The 21,746-nt window shown below is 39.4% G+C and overlaps 2 protein-coding genes across 4 annotated transcripts in view; both read right to left on the bottom strand.

Moving 5' to 3' along the window:
- Window positions 1-21,746, bottom strand: part of CYTH3 (cytohesin 3) — an 87,700-nt gene that overhangs the window by 22,967 nt on the left and 42,987 nt on the right. For 2 of the 3 annotated variants that reach the window (XM_049905147.1, XM_049905149.1), the window contains exon 2: window positions 1,157-1,239. In XM_049905147.1, the coding sequence (XP_049761104.1) occupies window positions 1,157-1,239 (83 nt within the window). The remainder of the gene's footprint in view (window positions 1-1,156; window positions 1,240-21,746) is intronic. The other variant, XM_049905148.1, reaches the window with a different exon arrangement.
- LOC126087581 (small integral membrane protein 10-like protein 2A) overlaps window positions 1,157-21,746 on the bottom strand; it is a 147,667-nt gene continuing 127,077 nt past the window's right edge. Inside the window, exon 2 of the mRNA XM_049905151.1 lies at window positions 1,157-1,239. Within this exon, the coding sequence (XP_049761108.1) occupies window positions 1,219-1,239 (21 nt within the window). The 3' untranslated portion in view covers window positions 1,157-1,218. The remainder of the gene's footprint in view (window positions 1,240-21,746) is intronic.

Here is a 21,746-nt window from a genome sequence, read left to right as displayed (position 1 = left end):
AGACTCCCCTTTCCCTGGATGTGGCTCCACTGGCTGAGGGGCCTTTGGCACGTTGCCTAACCTCTCTGAGCTTCCTCATTCTCAGCTACAAAATGAGTACTCAGAGCTAGATTAAGATTCTAATTAATTAAGAGTCAATAGGCCCCATTATTACTGAGCTCCAGACAGAACTACTAATCAAAGTATATTTGTTATTCTTGAGCCAAAGCAGCCATTCTGCTTTATCTGATTTTTCCAAGGATTAAGGGTAACCCTAGAAGAAGTTCCATGAATTTACCTTTCAAGCACAAATTTTTATTCAGAACCTTATTGTTTTGTGAGCCAAGAAACCTCAGTCTTAAAGTAGGAGCTTCTAGAAAGGAGTTATTGTCTGGGACAGGCCGGGTTTACAGCGAGTGGCCTGTGAGGCACATTTATCTTGGCGTGACAATGACTGGAAGCTTCTCAAAGAAGAGCCTGTGACTGACTGACCTTCCACCTTCTACTAGTTGGTGTGAAAAGCACAGCCCAGGGCAGCCCCAAACAGAAGCAGCCCAGGCAGTGCTGCCTTCTGAATAATTTCTGCAACACCCACCTACATGCCGACCCTGAGGCTGTGGCTTTCTTCCTTGGCTTCCCCGAGGGCCTCCTGTGGCCTGCCCTCTGCAGTGGAGTGCACCAATGTGGAAAGTACAATGTTTGTGTTTCAGTCATCTTTGTTTTGTTTGTCCTTGTACTCCCACCATTTGCAGGCACTTGGTACATTGTTGGATCTCAATTCATGTTTATTCAGTCATTTGAAAAATATCTGAGTGCCAAAAATGTCACAGGCAATGTCCTAGATGCTAGGGGTGCTGGTAAACAAAGTAGGGTCTTAAGATCGAAGTTTGGAGGGCAATATGTTTGCGGGTTGCTGCTGCTGTTAAAAAATGCTGTCCTGTAACTCTGGAATCCCAAGTTAATTACCACTGTCTCCAGCACCTTGACGTCTTGATTTCTGTCCCTGAGTCTGCCCCACCCAGGACAACCTGTGCTTTATCAACATGGATAAACCTTTTATTTTCTCTCTCCAGGTGGTCTGCATGTACACACCTTGGACACCCTTTTTTACATTTTCATGAAGCTACTTGATCTACTATATTACGCAAAAGCAAAAGCTAAAAAGAGATGTTTTTACCTCAATGTCATCGATAAGTTCCTTTTTTCTTCGACGAATGTCTAAAAGTTCCTCTCTCTCTTCTAAGGAAAGGTCTTCAGGCACTGAAAGGAAAATAAAATTAAATTAAATAACTAAACAGCAACTACTTCACAAAACAATTTGGGAATATCCAATACAGTGGAAGACAGGCATATGTGACAACCCAGCAATTCTTTACCCTAAAAAAACTCCAGCACACAGATCATGTACAAGATACTTATAGCAGTGTTGTTTATAACAGAAAAATAACCTAAATGTCCACCAAAAAGAAAACAAATGAACTGTGGTATATTCATAAGACAGAATACCACACAACAAGGTTCACCGTTCAGTCAAAGATCAGGCAGGCCCATAAAACAAACAGTAATACATGTAGTTCAACCCTGTATACGAGACTGAATGGGCATGCCAGCCCAGGGGCAAGGACGAGAAGGCAGAAGTGTACAGGAAAGCTGGACGAACGGAAATGGAAACCCAACGTCAAGAAGGCGAGAATGCTGACATGTTGTGGTGGGATTGGCAATCAAAGTCAGAAAACAATATGCATATTAACTGTTTAATGAGAAACTAATTTGCTCTGTAAACTTTCATCTAACATATGAGGAAAAAAAACCACACAATTAAAAAACGACTGAACGAGGTTTATCAACCTACCGACACAGGAGCCTCACAAATAGAATGATGATTATAAAAGCAGGCAAAAGTAAAGACATCGATGTACATGAGAGGGTGGCATATCCTTTTTCAGGACATGGAAGCTTCGCACTGGCAACCCTCCCAGACCTCGCCTTATGTGGCTCTTCATTTGTATCCTTTTTTCTATATTAAAGCCGTCGTTGTAAGTACAGCAAAAAAAAAAAAAAGGCAGGGAGAAGAGCTTCTACTGTATGTGATACCTTTTATAGAGTGTTTAAAATCAAACAATATATCAATGGTTTGAGGATACATATAGATGGGCAAAGTATAAACAAATGCATAGGAATAATAAACTCCAAATTCTTGGTAGTGGTGACTTCTGAGAAAGGTGGAGACGGGAAACAATCAGAGAAGATCTTCAGGAGGTTTCACCCCCAGTGGTTTGGAGGATGGTAGGCTTATGGATATTTGCCGAATTATTATTTTTGTGTGTGGGGTACAAAGTTGTTCATAATATCCTCTTATTAATGACTAACCTCTGAGACACTGCCTATTCCTGATACATGTGTGCGTACACATTCTCTTTCTTTGATGAAACTTATGACGCTAGTTTATTTCATTAAGCTTTTCAAAGAATTGGCTTTGACTGTCCTCACTACTGTGTGTTTAATTTCCATTTCATTAATCTGTTTAAAGAGGCAAAAGATTAAAAATATGAGTAAATAGCAAGAGAACATACAGTGCTTCTACAAACAAATTAAGATGATGTGATAACAACGTAGGGATAGACAAACTGACTGATGAGCCGGAAGACAGTGCAAAACCAAGTAAATCCAAACACCAGGCTGACTTAATTCTAAAGATACCAGAGCTGCTTCTAATCGTAATCTTTAATCATGGATTTTGTTGATTTTCTTTCAGTAATGCCTACTTTTTCCAATTCCTTTAAGACCCTAAGTAGTTAAACAAATAAAGTATTGACCATTTACTTTACCAGTAATTTCAGTCAGAATTTGCATGTCTAAAAGAAAGAAATTTTGTGAAGTGGATTAATTATATTGTAGTATGTACAAAAATGTCCTTATTTTCTCGAAATCCGTACTTCAGTATTTGGGGCATAATGTTACTATATTTGTACTTTACCTTGAAATACCTGACCAAAAAAAAAAAAAAAGCAAAATGAAAACAATTGTTAAATCTATATATAAGTACATGCAAGTATACAGGTATTCAAAATCAATTTTATTTACTGAGGGTTTAAAATTTTTCATAATAAAAAGTGGAAAAAAAAGGACAATCTCTGCTCTTAAATAGCCAGTAGCATCTCTTATATTTTAGGGCATCTTGCACAAGTAGTATTAGCAGATAGCAGAATGCTCCTTTGCACACAAAAAAAGAATAGATAAAAGAAAGAAATGTAATGAAATATTTCTGGATCAATCTCTGAACAACCTGTCATTTAAATAGCTCACTGTCCTATTTTTTCTTTTGACACCCACAATTTACAGTGAACACCAACATCTCAGTTGTTACACCAGCTATTAGTGAAGCTCTGTCAGTCTCTCTCTACATTCAAAGTAGCTTTGCAGCTACACGATCTGCTGACACACAGGCAATTTCAAACGTGCAAGTGCCACACTATAAATAGGATAAGGAACATTCAGTGAAGGTATCCTTGATTATCCAGACCTGTTCCACAGCAGTGGACAAGTCTTCTCCCAATGAAGGCAATATACGGTTGGATTCATTTACTGACATCATCTACATCCTGTCACTTGGACTGTCAGTAAGATAAAACAAAAATCCCATGGTTGATTTTTTTTTTTCTCCCAATAAAGTTAGTTTATTTTTAACATGAAAACAACAAAGGGTAGTGATCCCTGAGAGAAGGGCAACAAACTAGCTGAGTCCTACTACTGTTCCAGCTTACTGCCTGGGGAGAGTTTCCAGGCTGCATCATGGGGAGGGTGTATGGAGGCAGAACCTGGTATCTCCCTGAGCTCTCGAGGAGACAAAGCTGGGAGTCTGATGAGGCAGCTAAAGTTTGCAGGGCAGAGTACCAGAGGGAAAAGAGCAGCATGGAAAGGGAGCTCTAGAGATTTGTGGAGGATCCACACCAAATCTTCACCTGACTACTGATCAGTACAAGTGTGCAAGGAAACTACTCAGCCAAGGAAGGAGCCACACAACAGGATTAAGGGGACAATACTCAGGGCTCGCATGTACTGGGAAGAGTTTCTGTTCCCACCAAACAGAGTGGAAAACCCCATCATTCACAAGGCATCGCTGAGTAGAATACACGGAAGGGTTTTGCCTCAGGAGAGGGACAAAATTAGCCTGAGCTTGTTTCACCTATTGAAACTGAAAAATAAGACTAGAAAAGATCAAACTGTTTTCAAGTGATTTAACTGTATCCCAGAACACAACGCAAAAGTATTTATAAAAATACAAAATATCCAGCACTTAACGAGGTAAAAACTGATGTCTAGCAAACAGTAAAAAAAATTATCAGACATGCAAAGAAGCAGGAAAATACAACCTACGGTGAGAAAATTCAATCAAGATTAAATTAGATATTACACAGATGACAACATTGACAGACAAGGACAATGAAGCAGTTATTGTAACTGTATTCCACATGTCACAAAGAGCTAGATGACAGACTGCGCATGCTAAGTAGAGACGAGAAAGATGTTTTAAAACGCCCCAAGTGAACTCCTAAAGATGACAAGTTACAATATCTGAGATGACAAATACAACAGATGAAAATAACAGCAAAGTAGACATTGCGGAGGAAAAGACTAGCGAACTTGGAAGACACAGCAACAGAACCATATAAAATAAAACAGAGTAAACGACCTAGAAAAATTAATGATCGCTGCCAGCAGTGAGATGTGGGACAACTTCAAGTGACTTAATTACTTACACTTGGAGGTCCTGAAAAGTGGGAAGTGGCGAGGTATCACAGAAGAATCTTTGAAAAAACAGTGGCTAAATTTTTCAAATTTGTATCAGAAGTATAAACACACAGATACAAGATGCTCAATGAGCCCCAGGTCTGAAAAACACAAAGAAAACTACACCAGGACGCATCATAATCAAATTGTTTAATATCAAGAATAGAGAGAAAATCTTAAAAGCAGCCAGAGAACAAAGACACATTACGTGCAGAGGAACAAAGGCAGGAATTACAGCAGACTTTTCACCAGAAACAATGCAAGCCAGAAGGCATTGAAGCAATATCATTAAAGCACTGACAAAGGCGGGGGGGGGACTGTCAACCTAGAATTCTACACTCTGCAAAAATACCTTTCAAAAATGAAGGCAAACCTGCACTACAAGAAATGTTAAAGGAAGTCCTTCAGGCAGAAAAAAAGCAATGATGGGTGAAAACCTGTATCTACACAAAGGAATGAAAAGCACTATAAATGGTCACTGTGTGAGCAAACTTTTTTTCCCTTCATCATATGTATCGCTTTAAAAGATTTACTGTTATTGTTTAAAACAAAAACAACAAATCTGTGTTGGGTTATTTAGGTAAAACACAGCACAAAGGCAAGAAGAAAAAATTGAAAGTATCTATCGTTTTTTTTATTGTTTGAAGGTAGACTGTGATAATTTATACATTATAAACCCTAACACAACCACTAAATAAAATACACAATTATAATGTTGTATTCTTAAGACATTTAGAATTACTTTATTTACCATATTTAACAAAATCTAAGACCCTATCGATTTTAAGATGTATTCTCGATTTCAGAAATGTTAAAATGTGGAAAATTTGCAACCCAGAATCAATGAAAAATGGGTATTATACATACTGACATTAAAATATAAACGAGTGGTACCTTTAAGCCGATCAATATAACCTGAAAGTTAGAAAATACTTAATCCAGTTATCCAGCAGACTCCAATTTACCAAGCCAAAAAAAAAAAAAAAATCAAACCCACTGCCGCTGAGTCAATTTCAACTCACAGCAACCCTAAAGGTCAGGGCAGAACTGCCCCACAGGGTTTCCAAGGAGCGGCTGGCGGATTCAAACTGCCTACCTTTTGGTTAGCAGGCGAATGCTTAACCACTGTGCCACCAGGGCTCCAATCTACCAGGAAGCTCCAGTTTCCTGGTTTATTGCTATGAATATCTACTATATATTTCTTTTATTTTTTTTAAGCATGATTGTCCGTGAAGTTAATACAACTTCCCTTAGGCAAATATTAAGTTCCAGAGATGTGAACTGTGCCTAGAAAACCTCACCATGTTTCAGTCACTATATGTCAAATGTGATCATTTAACAAATTATCCACTGCACAAAAATTTGATAATTTAACTCACAATTATATACTTTTGGCTACCAATTCCTAATAGAAATTGATTTGTTATACCCTTACTTTTACCATTATTATTAATCAATACTAACTTTTCTGTTATAATATGGTACTATAAAAAAAATCGGTTGGGTCAGGGACAGGACAATTCTATAGGACACTGAGAACACTGGCAAAGCATGGGCTTGGGCACTGGTCCTGGTTAATTTGCTAAATGGTAACTCTGTATACAGGGCTGTGATTTAACCCAAAAAGAAAGAATACCTATCTTGTAACACTGCAGAAGCTGGAGATTTAAACTGTTAACACGAGTTCCTAGGTACTACTGAAATAATATCATACAAAGATATTACAAATATGGGTATTCAGAACAAAAAGGCAGGCTGTGGGCCACCAGTAGCTGTGCTCTGGCTCTCACCAGCACTCAAGAACTATTTGATCTCAGCGAGGTGATAAGGCAGTGTTCAATCACACTCAGATGACTAACAAGGCCAGCCATACGTTGGCAACAACAATTACGAGCCCGGTCAGTGGCTACAGATAACTGAGGGACTATGATGAAATTACAGCAGTGGCCCTCCCGCCCCGCCAGGAACGGGTAAGAATTTGCGCACAATACAAAGATGACATAAAATTAGCAAGAAACTGTGAGTGAGAACAGTCTTAGCAAGGTTTTTAAATAGCTACTTTGTCTTTACACTCACGTGGTGCTGCAATCCTCCCCAAATCAGCCTTTTAGACTCAGGTATACAAACATACACTTGACAACCAAAACGCCAACTCACAACTGCTGCTCTTCCTGTTAGGGCGATGCAGCCAACCACCACCAAGCCACAGAACTTCCTCAGTGCCATGTTATCTTACTGAATATAGTAGTAAAGAACAATTTATGCACCAGTTCCATCCAGCAAAACGAAACAAAAGAGCCAAGGACTTTCCCCCAGCTCTCTGGAATGCTCATCATAAAGTATTTCATTTGAATCACTACTTCTAGCTCATTTTCTATAGCAGTTTCTTACCACGTAGTCTACAGCTCATCTCTATCAGAATCACTTGCGGGTGCTGGTCTAAAATGGATTTCTTAGGCCCTATTCCATGCCTACCATGTCAGAACCACTGGGTATGAGACCTAGAATCTGCATTTTAACAAGCTTCCTGAATGATTCTGTTGAACACTTAGGTGTGAGAACCACTGTTAAAATGTAGCTGTGAACATGTAAGTTGTTAAATCATGAATGTAATATATTAAGTACAGAGGCAGTGTGGCAGAGTACTTAAGAGCCTAAGTCTCACAGCTAGACTACCTGAACTCAATTTTTTTTTTAAATTGGTAAATGCCAAATTTATTTTTTTACGAATGGATGGTGGGTTTTTTTGTTTGTTTTGGGAGGGGGTCCTTCTTATTCTTTTATTGTGCTTTAGATGAAGGTTTACAGAGCAAATTAGTTCCTCATTAAACAATTAATACACATATTGTTTTGTGACACTGGTTGCCAAACCCACAATGTGTCAACACTCTCCCCTTCTTGACCTTGAGTTCCCCATTACCAGCTTTCTTGTCCCTTCCTGCCTTCTTGACCTCGCCCCTGGGTTGGTGAGCCCATTTACTTTTGTTTTACGGGCCTGTCTAATCTTTGGCTGAAGGGTGAACCTCAGGAGTGACTTCAGTACTGAGCTAAAAAAAGGGTGTCCAGGGCTGTACCCTTGGGGCTTCTCCAGTCTCTGTGAGACCAGTAAGTCTTGTCTTTTTTTGTGAGTTTCAATTTTGTTCTACATTTTTCTCCTGCTCTGTCTGGGACCCTCTATTGTGATCCTTGTCAGAGCAGTTGGTGGTGGGAGCTGAGCACCATCTAGTTGTGCTGGACTCAGTCTGGTGGAGAATGTGGTTGTTGTGGTCCATTAGTCCTCTGGCCTAATGTTTCCCGTGTGTCTTTGGTTTTCTTCATTCTCCCTTCAGTAGAGTATCTCAGATGGCCACTCACAAGCTTTTAAAACCCAAGACGGTACTCACCAAAGTAGAATGTAGAACATTTTCTTTATAAATCATGTTATGCCAACTGAGCTAGATGTCCTCCAAGACCATGGTCCTCAGAGCCCTCAGCCCAGTAATTCGGTTTGGACGCGTCTATGAAGCTTCCGTAACCTTGCCTTGGCTTCCCCAGTATTGTGTACTGTCTTACCCTTCACCAAAGTTACCACTTATCTATTGTCTAGTTATTATTGTTTTTCCCTCCCCTCCCTCATAACCATCAAAGATTGTTTCTTTCTGTGTATAAACCTCTTCATGAGTTTTTATAATAGTGGTCTCATTTGTCCTTTTGTGATTGACTTACTTCACTCAGCATAATAACCTCCAGATTCATTCATGTTGTGAAATGCTTTGCAGATTCATCATCGTTCTTTATCACTGCATAGCATTCCATCGTGTGTATGTATCATAGTTTGTTCATCCATTCATCTGCTGATGGGCACTTAGGTTGTTTCCATCTTTTTGCTATTGTGAATAATGCTACAATAAACATAGGTGTACATATGTCTATTTGTGCCATGGCTCTTATTTCTCTAGGATATTTTCCTAGGAGTGGGATTGCTGGATCATATGGTATTTCTATTTCTAACTTTTTAAGGAAGCACCGTATCATTCTCCAGAATGGTTGCACCATTTTGCATTTCCACCAGCAGTGAATAAGGGTTCCAATCTCCCCACAGTCTCTCCAACATTTGTAATTTCCTGTTTTTTTGACTCGTGCCAGTAATGTTAGAGTGAGATGGTATCTCATTGTAGTTTTGATTTGCATTTCTGATGGCTAGTAATCAAGAGCATTTCCTCATTTGTCCGTTAGCTGCCTGAGGGTCTTCTTTGGTAAAGTGTCTGTTATATGCTTTGCCCATTTTTTAATTGGATTGTCTTTTTGTTGGATTTTCCTATAGATTTTAGAGATTAGACCTTTGTCAGATTTGTCATAGCCAAAATTTCTTTCCTAGTCTCTAGGTTCTCTTTTTACCCTTTTGATTAAGTCTTTTGATGAGCATAACTGTTTAATTTTTAGAAGATCCCAGTTATCTAGCTTATCTTCTGGTGTTTGTGTATTGTTAGTTATGGTTTGCATCCTGTTTACACTGTGCATTATGGCTTCTAGCATTATCCCTAATTTTTCTTCTATGATTTTTATAGTTTTTGGTTTTATATTTAGGTCTTTGATCCATTTTGAATTAGTTTTTGTATATGGTGTGGGGCATCGGTCCTGTTATTACTTCTCTACAAATGGACATTCAGTTTTGCCAACAACATTTGTTAAAAAGACCATCTTTTCCCGCATTTAATGGACTCTGGACATTTGTGGAACGCCAGGTGACCATAGGTGCATGGATTCACATCTGGGTTCTCGATTCTGTTCCATTGGTCAATGTGTTTGTCTCTGTACCAATACCAGGCTGTTATGACGACTGCAGCTATATAGTAGGTTCTGAGGTCAGGCAGTGCGAGTCTTCCTACTTTATTCCCTCTTCAATTGTGCTTTACTTATCCGGGGCCTCTTCCCTTTCCATATAAAGTTAATGATTGGTTTTTTCCATCTCGTTAAAGAATGCTGTTGGTATCTGGATTGGGATTACATTGTATTTGTAGATTGCTTTGAGCGGAATTGTCATTTTCATAGTGTTAGAGTCTACCTATCCATGAGCATGATATGTTTATCCAGTTATGTAGGTCTCTTTTGGTTTCTTGCAGTAGTGTTTTGTACTTTTCTTTGTATAGGTCTTTTACATCCTTGGTTATATTTATTCCTAAGTATTTTACTTTTTTCTAGGGGCTATTATAAATGGTATAGCTTTCCTGATTTCCTTTTCGTAGTTCTCTTTATTGATGTATAGGAATTCAACTGATTTCTGTATGTTGATATCGTATTCTGCTACTCTGCTAAATCTTTCTATTAGTTCCTGTAGTTTTCTTGTGGAGTCTTTTGGGTTCTCCATGTATAGTATCATATCATCCACAAATAGGGACAGTTTTACTTCTTCCTTACAAATTTGGATGCTCTTTATTTATTTATTTATTTATTTATTTATTTTTGCCTTATTCCTCTAGCTAGGACTTCCAGCACAATGTTAAATAGGAGTGGTGATAAAGGGCATCCTTGTCTTGTTCCTACTGAACTCAGATCTTGTCCCTGTCATTTATTGGCTGTGTGACTTTGGGCAACTTAATCTGAACTTTGTGTCTCAGTTTCCTCACCTGTAAATGGGATCATAATATATACTATCTCAAAAGTTAATCAAAATCTAATGCTCTTCTTCAGTGTTATCTGACATTTCAAAACAAATACTGCTTAAAAGCAAATCGAAACAAGAATCTTGAAAGATAAATATTCTACATCAATCATGTAAAATTAATAATGAATACTGAAACTTTCAACCCTAGATAGGTGAAAGAGCTAATTCAGAAACTTCTGACATCAAGCTTGTTTAACTGATTTTTTCCACAGTCAGAACCTGTGGCTGAGGTGGAGGGGAAACAGCCTTATAAACACACATGAATAGAACGCGATAGTGACACCTTGATGGCTTCTCATAAGGCTAAACATAGTGTTATCTCACTCCAAAGCATCTACCCAACTTAGCTGAAAACTTACATCCACACAAAAACCTGCGCACGAATGTTTATAGCAGCTTTACTCAGAATTGCCAAAAACCAGAAGCAACCAAGATGTCCTTCAACAGGTGGGTGAATAAACAGTGGAACGTTCATACAGTATAAATTATTCAGCCATAAAAAGAAAGGAGCTATCAAGATACGAAAAGACATGGAGAAACTTTAAACGCATATTGCTAAATGAAAGAAGCCAGTCTGAAAAAGTTATGTGCTCTATGCTTCCAACTACATGATATTCAGGAAAGGGCACAACTAGAGAGACAAAAACAAACTCGCTGCTGTTGAGTCAACTCCGAAGTACAGCAACCTATAGGACAGAGTAGAACTGCCCCATAGGGTTTCCAAGGAGAGGCTGGTGGATTCCAACTGCAGACCTTTTGGTTAGCAGCTGAGCTCTTAACCACTGAGTCACCAGGGCTCCACTATGAGAAAAAAAAAAAAAAAATTTTTTTTAAAAGATTAATGGCTGCCAGAAGTTCTGGGGAGAAGAGAAGAGGGATCGACAGGTGAGCACAGGGGATTATCAGGGTGGTGAAACTATTCTGCACAATACTATGATGATGGCTATATGACATTACACATTTGCCAAAACCCACAGGACTGTACAACACAGAGAGTGAACACTAATGTACTTTGTCAATAATAATGTGTCAATACTAGCTCACCAACTCTAACAAACATACCGCATGAACCAAGATGTAATAGTAGGAGAAACAGTGTCCAGGGGGAAGAGGGTGTATGGGTACCCTCTGTACTTTCTGCACAGTTTTTCTGTAAACCTAAAACTGCTCTAAAAATTAAAGTTTATTAATTTAAAAAACACACACAGTGGGATAATGACATCCAAAGCTACCAAGTAATTCTCCAAAACCATTCTGTGGAAGTTCACCTCTGGCACCTGAATCAACCACAACTTCCAACAAGTCTCTTGAAGATCAGACAGACGTACAGAAAAGTTCCTTATCAGATTTCAAATGAGATTTACAGCCATGATGTCAGAAAAGTGTCACCTAAAATCTACAAGATTTTATTCTTTTCATTAAAATTATTTTCAGAAACTCTGACCTTAAGTGCTCCATTAAGTTAGGAAGATAAAAAAAAAATTTATAACTAATTTGGAGTGCCTGGATGGTGCAAACGGTTAAGTCCCTTGGCTGCTAACCGGAAGCTTGGGGGGTTTGAGTCCACCCAGAGGTGCCTCCAAAGAAAGGCCTGGTTATCTTCGTCTGAAAAGTCGGCCACTGAAAACCTTGTGGAGCACAGCTCTACTCTGACATACCTGGGGTCACCACGAGTTGGAGCTGGCCCAGCAGAAACTGGTGGTTATGACCAATCTGCAGTACTCCTGTAAGTGAATTCCGGCTAAAACTGCACGGTCTTTGAATCAGCAAGTGTGCTGCTGGTGTCACCGAAAGAGACTGTCAGTGCCTAGGCCATTCCTGCACTTCCCATTCATTCACCAGCCCTGATGACCTCTGACACGACCTTGGACATGATCCTGGGCAGTGGTTCCCAAGGCTCAGGAAAGCAGCATGACTTCTTCCACTGCATCTTCAACCAGGTATCTTTCAAAAAGAAATGGCTGGGCTAAACTGCCTGCCTTCGTAGAGTCATCTCACTTAAATATGTTTAACCCACAACACAAAGGGCAACAATTTAATCTTCCGTGAAGCTTAAGGTTCAATATCCTCAGCTAAGTCTTCAATTTGACATTTGATTACAAAATGGACAAATAAGTAGCCTGGAATTTCTTCTCAATTTCCTCTCCAAATAAAGTTTTGGCAGCACTCACTAAAACATAAATCCGGTCTCTTCCCTTCTTAAAACACATATGGCTTCCCACTGCATTCAGAATAAAATCCAAACTCCTCACGAGGGCCTGCAGCACCCTCTCCCATCTGGTCAGGCTCCATCTGGCCCTCATTGTGAACCCAGCTCCCTAGCTCACTAGTCCCCAGCTACTGAAGGTTTCCTCCACTGCTCCCTCTCCTCGGCCCTCAGCTCAAATGTGACCTTCCCTGATCACCCTTGCAAAGGGATCCCCAACTCCCTGCACAATCATTTCCTATAAAACATCACTGGTTTTCTTTTAATAGCACTATTATCAAAAACGTCCCGGAAGCAGTATAAAGTAAGGATGAAGTACACGTGCTGTGCAGTCACTCTGCTGGGTCTGAATCCTGGCTCTGCCACTTAATTAGCTGTGGGATACTGGATTCTTGTGCTTCGCTTTTCTCATTTTACAGGGACAATAATAGTATCCGTGGCAAGGAATGTTGACTACACCATGGACTGCCAAAAGAACAAGCAAATCTACCTTGGAAGAAGTACAACCAATACACTCTTTAGAGGCAAGGATGGCAAAACTTGTCTCATATACTTTGGACATGTTATCAAGAAAGGACCAGTCCCTGGAGAAGGACATCATGCTTGGTAAAAAGTGGAGGGCCAGTGAAAGAGACAAAGACTCTTGATGAGATGGACTGACACAGGGGTTGCAACAATGGGCTCAAGCAAAGCAATGATTATGAGAAAGGTGCAAGACCGGGTAGTGTTTTGTTTTGTTGTACACAGGGGCATTATGAGTTGGAACCAACCTGATGGCACCTAACAACAACAGTAACAGTACCTACGTCATCAGGCTACTGTACGTATTAAGAACTATGTATTAACCTCATCGTCTTCTCTGACTGTGTTATGTCTCCTCCTATAGGGTTCTTGTCTGCCCTGTTCCCCACTGAATTTCCAGCACCAAAAGCTGTGACTGACACATATTAGGTGCTGAAAAGTATTTGCTGAGTTACCAGAGTACTCAGAACAGATTTTTCACAAAAGTTGCTCCACGGATGAGAGGTTGGTTGGTTGTTGATTCTTTGCAATTAAAAGAGCTATTGCATCCACTTTGATGGCTTCAGTGGGGGCCTGGAGTCACCAGGTGGTACAAATGGTTAGAGTCCTAACTGGAAGGTTGGAGGGTACAGCCACCAAAGGTGTCTCGGAAGAAAGGCCTGGTGACCTACTTCCGAAAAATCAGCCATTGAAAACCCTATAAAGCACAGTTCTACTGCGACACACGAGGTTGCCATGAGTTGGCAACTGTTTTTTTGCTTTTTAGGGTAGTCCTGAAAAAATGTCTCAGTGCTGTAGAAAACAGAATTTTGTCTTTTTGGGGCGGGGGGAGGTGGTGGGGAGACTTTGTTTTTAAATAAGATTTCTACGATTTTGTATCAAATAATTTTAAAGTCAAGAGGGCATTAATGACATCAGTGCCCAGCATTTTAAGGTCTGTAACACAACACGATGAGGCAGTGTGATCCCGTTCTTTGAATGTGCTTGAAACCCCGTAAAGTGCCCTTCCTTTTTTTTTTCTTTTTTGCCACTGTCCTTAATTAACCCAACAAATTTTTTTTTTTTTTTTTAAATCTCCTTGGCCAGTACCCCTGGGTGGCCTTGAGAACCAACGATCAGGGAAGAACAGTTCCTGAGTGTGAACATCTCACTTCTCTTTGGGTCTCCTCCATCTTCTCCTGGACTCCTTAGTTAATTCAGAATTACGCCCAAAGAGACGGTGAGCATTGATGCTTAGAAGTCAGCAAAGCAAAAACCTACCCTAGTGGCCCAGTGCTGAGGAGAGGTCATTTGTTTGGACGTCCTCCCCTCCCACTCAGAGACCACGACTCCACACTGTTCCAGAACAGCCCGGCCAAGGATGTGCTGGCGTAAGGCAGCAATTCTCCACCGCTTTTAGGAAGGCTTATCAGGATGCAAAGAAGGAAGAGAGGAGAGGTATGCTGGTTCCAAGTGTTTGGAGGGACCACCTTTGACCATACAAATAAGAAGGAAAAAAAGGCAAAGAAGTAAAGTGTACTGATATCTGCAACTCTGAAATTCCTAAAAACTAGGATGGGTTGATGGACAGATGAGAGATGAATAAATAAGTAAATGGGTAGCTATGTGATAAAGCAAACATATAAAAAGGGTAACTGCAGAATCTAACACAGTATAATTCTTTCAACTTTTCTATATATTTGAAAAATTTCACAGTAAAATAAAAAATGTTCAAAAACTCAAAATATTAAGTAAATAAAGTTTAAAAGCCCTATTGACTATTAGAGAACTCTATAGACTTCTAAAGGAGCTGTGGTGGCACAGTGATTACAGTGCTCAGCTGCTAACCGAAAGATCGGCAGTTCGAACCCACCAGCGGCTCTGCAGGAGAAAGATGTGGCAGTCTGCATCTGTAAAGATTACAGTCTTGGAAACCCTATGGGGCAGTTCTACTTTGTCCTACAGAGTCACTATGAGTCGGAAATGACTCGATGGCAATGGGTACACAGACTTCTAAACCATTCTTTAATGGCATCCTTCCTTCATTTTCCATGTAAGGCACTCTTTATAAAAAATATTCCTAAATAATCTACACTATCTGGCTCTTCAAAACCAGACAAACTGGTGTCATTTCCAAGAGAGGCATATATTTTCAGCCCTGGAATTCCCTTGGTACCTCAAAGGGTCACAGTCCATCTGGAATGCTAGGGACCTGGAGCAGCATCAGAAGCTAAACAAAGCAAACCCTAACAAAATCCTACGGAACAACAAAAAAGATGAGCAGTTACTGGGCAAGGAGAACTTGCTAGTAGCAGAGACAAGTGGAACCTATAAAACCTATTCTTTCCTTCTCATCTGATCTGAAGGATGCGCAGAATTGGCAAGATTTTCCACAGAATTACTATTTGTGATAAAAACTGACTCAAGACTGATATGGGCCAATGCTAACATCTTCTCTGGAAAGCGGTGTTTGCTGGCCATGGTAAGTGAGGAACCGCCCAATCACACTACTAGTATAGAGACAAGAGTGTTTTCTTATCTTGATTTTTCAACGGCTTTGCACAAAAGGTTAAAGTCCTTTTGGTAAATAAAAAACAGGCCAAATTTTAAACAAAACCCATCCTAAACAAACTACAGGGTTATTCAGGATGTGAACAAAATGGGATGGGACACCCCCCACTTCCTTTGATGGTAACTAGATCTGTTACTTTTCAAGTATTTTGAAAGAGTAATGATACGATTTTAGAAAACCATTCCCTGTAGTGGTGGTCAACCGAGCCCATGAGTCAACAAAGAAAGCCCCAGAGAAATGAATATTACCAAAAAGTTCCTTTTGATTATTCCTTGAGCTCTAATAAGTCAAGAGCAAAAGATATCCCACAATTAGAAAGGGGTATGGAGGATTTCCCTGAAACAGATTGGCAGGGGAAGAGGGTATGTTGAAAGGTTGGACCCTCCCTTGCTTCCTGAAAGAGTCCAGGCCACTGAAGCCATGTGGGTGATCCACTGACTTCAAATAAAACAAAACAAAAAAAGCTTACAACAGTGAAGATGCCAGCTAACAAAAAAATGGAACCAGCCATAAACAACTTGGCTAAGATATATGCTTTAAATAAACTGATCAGTACAGAGACAAGTTAGAATAAGAGTTCCCAAAAGCTACAGAAAACTTAAAAAGGGATGACGAGTAACTGAAGGTCAGTGCAGAACCTACTGGAACTCAAGAAAAGAACATGCGAAGCCCAACTAAAGAAAGTACTTCCTCCCTCAAATGGTCAAGGCCCAAGAAAGGAGGTAAAAGAGCCAAGATCAGCTCCAGAGAGGTTACCAACTAGAGGGACATTTGAGAACTGGGTTCTGGGAGGGCTTGGGAATCCCACCACACCTCATAGCAATACCAACTTAAATCTGCCCAGTATCTGGACAGATTAAAAATTTGTATCTTGTTTAAAAAAAAACAAAAAGCCTCTTATCTGTACATACCATTGTCAATCACCATGAAGAACTTTTTACAATATCAGTTAGGAGGCAGACCTCCCCCTGCCTCGCTTCCAGCCTCCCACCACGTTTCCTCTGCTAGGGTGATATCAGAGGAGGCAGGTGATATCTGACCCAGAGTCTCATAATAGCCAAAGGTCTAGGTTTCATTTGAAAATTATTTATCATACTAAGAACCAAGAAAACCCCAAGCAGAATGAGAAAAGACAATCAATATATGCCAAAAAATGATGTTGCAATTATCTGATAAGGATTTTAAAGTAGCCATCATAAATGCTTCAATAAGCAGTTATAAACATGTTTGAAACAAATGAAAAACTAGAAAGTCTCAGCAAAGAAAAATATACAAAAGAACCAAACGGAAACTTTAGAATAAAAAAATACAATAACAAAAATTAAAATGTCAATAGATGGGCTTAAGAGAATGGAGAGGACAGAGGCAAGAATCAGTGAACATGAAGACAGAACAACAGAAAGTGTCCAATCTGAACAACAAAGAGAAAGTAGGCTGGAAAAAAAAACAAAGAACCATACACCTGGAGGATTATAACAAAATATCTAATGTTCATGTCATCAGAGTCCCAAAAAGAGGATAAAGCGAGCATGAGTGAAAAAATATTTGAAGAAAAAATGGCTAAAACCTTCTCAAATTTAGCAAATAATAAAATTAACCCACAGATTCAAGAAGTTGAGCAAACCTCAAACAGGATAAACCCAAAGAAATCTATTCCAAGATACACCATTGGTAACTTATAAAAAACACGTTGAATGCAGCCAGAGAAAATGAACCTTATCCATAAGGGAAAAAAAATCGAGTGACAGTGAATTTCTCATCAGAAACCATGGGGGCCAGAGGAAGTAGCACATTTTTAAAGTGCTAAAAGAAAAGAACAGTCAACCCTGAACTCTGTATCTGGTGAAATTAACCTTCAGGAATGAAGAAGAAATCAAGACAATATCAGATGATGGAAAACTAAGAGAATTTATCACCAGCAGACCTACCCTAAAAAAGCTAATGGAAGTTCTCTAGACAGAAAAGAAAATGATTTAAAAAAAAAAAAGGAATCCTGGAACATTAGAAAGGAAATAAGAACAGGGAAAGCAAAATATGGGTAAACGCAATAGGCTTTCTGTCTCGAGTTTTCTAAATTACGTTTGATGATTTAAATAAAAATTATAACATTGTCTGGTATAGTTCTCAATGTATATAAAGGAAATATTTTTTTTAATTATAAATGGGGGAGGGTAAAGGGACATAAAATCAGATAAGGTTTCTGTACTTCATTTGAACTGGTAAGATGATGACACCCATAGGCTGTGTGTGTGTATGCATGCATATGTAAACACACACACACACAAACACACCTAAAGCAACCACTAAAATGGATATACAAAGACATTCACTCAAGAACACTGTAGAGAAATCAAAATGGAATTCTGAAAAATGTTCAAGTAACTCACAGGAAAAAGAAAACAAATAAAAAATTGAGAGAACAAAAAACAAAATATAAAATGGTAGACTTAGGCAGTAATTTATGAAAAATGACCTTAAATGTAAATGGCATAAATATATCAATTGAAAGACACAGACAAGTAGAGTAGATAAAAAACCATGACTAACTAATATGCTGTCTACAAGAACCTACTTCAAATACAATGATATAGGTAGATTGAAAGTAAAAGGATGAAAAAAGACATGTCATGCAAACAATCAAAACAAAGTAGGAGTCGCTATATTAATATCAAATGGAGTAGACTTCAGAGCAAGGAAATTTACCAGAGACATCATATAATGATAAAAGGGTCAATTCAAGATGACAACAAAGCAATCCTAAATGTATATGCATTGAGCAACACAGCTGTGAAATAAGTGAATCAAATACTCATAGAAACGGAATAGACAGACAAATCCGCAATTATAGCTGGAGACTTCAACATCCATCTTTCAACAATTAATAGAATCGTTAGAGAGAAAATCAGCAAGGATTTAGAAGAACTCAAGAACACCATCAACAAACTATTTACTGGATATTATAGAACACTCCGTTGAGCTACAGCACAACTTCCATTCTTTTCAAGCACCCACAGAACGATGTGGTAGGCTGAATAACGGCTCCCAAAGACATCCAGGTCCTACTCCCTAGAAGGGTTATCTAGGTGGCACAAATGGTTAAGCACTCAACTAGTAGCAGAAAGGCTGGTGGTTCAAACCCACCAGAGGTGTCTTGGAAGGCAGGCCTGGTGATCTGCTTCTGAAAGTTCACTGCCTTGAAAACCCTATGGAGCAGTTCAACTCTGTACACATGGGGCTGCTATAGTCAGAATCAACTCAACAACTCGACGGCTCACCAGTAGCAACAACAACAACAATCCCTAGAACCTGTGAATGTTACCTTATGTGGCAAAAAGGATTTTGCAGATGTAATTACATTAAGAATCTTTAGATTACCTAAATGTATTTAGATTATCTAAATAGATTACCTAAATGTAATCAAAAGTGTCCTTGTAAGAGGGAGATGACACAGAAAAGGCAATGTGATGACCGAAACAAGATGCTACATTGCTGGCTTTGACTGGAAGAAAATATGTGCAAGCCACATTCCTGATAAAAAACTCATATTTAGAATTTATACCAAACTTTCAAAATCAACAGTTAAAAAAAGATCAATTAGAAAACAGGCAAATATATGAAGAGACATTTCACCAAAGAGGGTATACAATGGCAAATGAGCACATGAAAAGATGTCCAACATCACTAGTCATTAGGGAAATACAAACTGAAACCACAATGAGATATCACTACACACCTTATTAAAAACCAAAACCATGTCCATTGCCATCAAGTCGATTCCGACTCACAGCAACTCTGTAGGACAGAGTAGAACTGCCCCATAGGACTTCCAAGGAGCAGCAGGTGGATGTGAACTGCCGACTGTTGGTTAGCAGCTATATCGCTATTAGAAGAGCCAAAAAAAAAAAAAAATAGTGATTGTTGGGACCACTATTATAAAAACTCAAAAAAACGTTTACACACAGAAAGAAACAATCTTTGATGGTTACAAGGGAGGGAAGTGGTGAGGAGGGAAAATCACTAGATTGTAGACAAGTGTTAACTTTGGTGATGGGAAAGACAACACATGATACAGGGGAAGTCAGCACAACTTGGCAAAGGAAGACACTTAGAGGAAAACAAGGAAGAAAAAAAAAGAGGCAACCAGAGTAAATACTATGTAGCATGTACAACCCTACAACAACAGCAAAAGAAATGATGACTTACAAGTAGATACATATGCTGAACAAGGGAAGGAGGGCATATAGGAGTATACCTATATGCATATGTAGGTTAGGCTGTGGATTTTTTTTACATATTTGTATATACAGCACGTATATTCATATATATAATAAAGCACAAATGGGACACAGTCATAAAAGTTTCTTAGACACATCCAAACACCTTGAGGGACTGAGTTACTGGAGCTGAGGCCTGAGGACCACAGTCTCAGGGGACATCTAGGTCAACTGGCATAACATAGTTCAAAAAGAAAATGTTCTACATCCTACTTTGGTGAGTAGCATCTGGGGTCTTAAAAGCTTGGCCACCTAAGATACATCTATTGGTTCCATCCTGTCCAGAGCAAAGGAGAATGAAGGAAACCAAGGACACAAGGAAACTATTATTCCAAAGGACTACGGGACCACATGAACCACAGCCTCCATCAGCCAGAGCCCAGAAGAACTAGATGGTGCCCAGCTACCACCGCCGAACACTCTGACAGGGATCACAATACAGGGTGGGAGAAAGACTAGACAGGCCTACAAAACAAATAATAACACATGTGAGGAACGTGCTTCTTAGAACAATGAAGTATATGAGATCAAATGGGTAACACCTGCCCAAAAGCAAAGCCAAGAAGGCAGGAAGGGACAGAAAAACTAGAATGGAAATGGGAAACCTGGGGTGGAAATGAAGAGACTGCTGGCACATTGCCGGGATTGCAGCCAATGCTACAAAATGATTTGTATATCAATTTTTGAATGAGAAACTAATTTACTCTGTAAACTTTCACCTAAAGCACAATAAAAATAAATAAAACAGTGACAATACCAAAGGCTGGCGAGGATGCAGAGAATCTGAATCTTTCATACATTCCTGCAGGGAATGTAAGATGGTACAGTCATTCCAGAAAATAGTTTGGCAGTTTCCTAAAAAACTCAACATACACTTACCATACAACCCAACAATCTCACTCCTGGATATTTACCCCAGAGACATGAAAATTGTTATCTACATAAAAATCTTTACATGATTGTTCATAGCAGCTTTATTTGTAATAGCCCAAAACTGGAAACAAACAGTGTCCTCTTGGCAGATGAAAAGTTAAATAATGGGGGCCCATCACTACTACGGAATACTGCTCAGCAATAAAAAGGAACGAACTACTGATACAACAATTGGATGGGCCTCAGGGAACTATGCTGAGTGAAAACGCCAATCTCAAAAGGTTACACGCGGTATGATTCCATTTATATGACACTCTTGAAATGACAAAATTATAGAGATGGGAAACATTAGTCCTTGCCAGGGGTTAAGGACAGTTGAGGGGGGACAGTAGTTGCGACTATAAAAGGGGATCACAGCAGGGAGCTATTTGTGGTGATGGAATAGCTCTGTATCTTGACTGCAGTGGTGGTTACATGAGTCTACCTGTGTTATAAACTATACACACATTTTATACCAACGCCAATTTCCTGGTGTTAACACTGTTACAGTTACATATGATGTAATCGATGGGGGAAATGGGTGCAGGGTACATGGGACCTCTCTATACTACTATCTTTACAACATTCTGTGAATCTATATTTATTTCAAAATAAAAAGTTAAAACACACACACATACACCTAAGGGAAAAAAAATGTTTTCTGTATCTGTGACCAGACAGAAGGAATGTATACAGTGATCTGCGGTTATACAGGTCCTGTGAGCCATCCCACAGGAAACTGGCAGGGGGACAGAGAAGAGCAGATGGCTCAAGAGCAAAGAGCTGCAGTGGCCCTGCCAGGGTCTGCATCGATGCCTCCGAATAGCACAACACCAGCCAGGTTTTCTAAGGCAGAAATGTCAAGGC

Source organism: Elephas maximus, chromosome 12 (assembly GCF_024166365.1).
Source record: "Elephas maximus indicus isolate mEleMax1 chromosome 12, mEleMax1 primary haplotype, whole genome shotgun sequence".
Lineage (NCBI taxonomy): Eukaryota > Metazoa > Chordata > Mammalia > Proboscidea > Elephantidae > Elephas > Elephas maximus.
The sequence above is the reverse complement of the archived record's forward strand: the minus strand, read 5'-3'. Positions and strand labels throughout refer to the sequence as shown.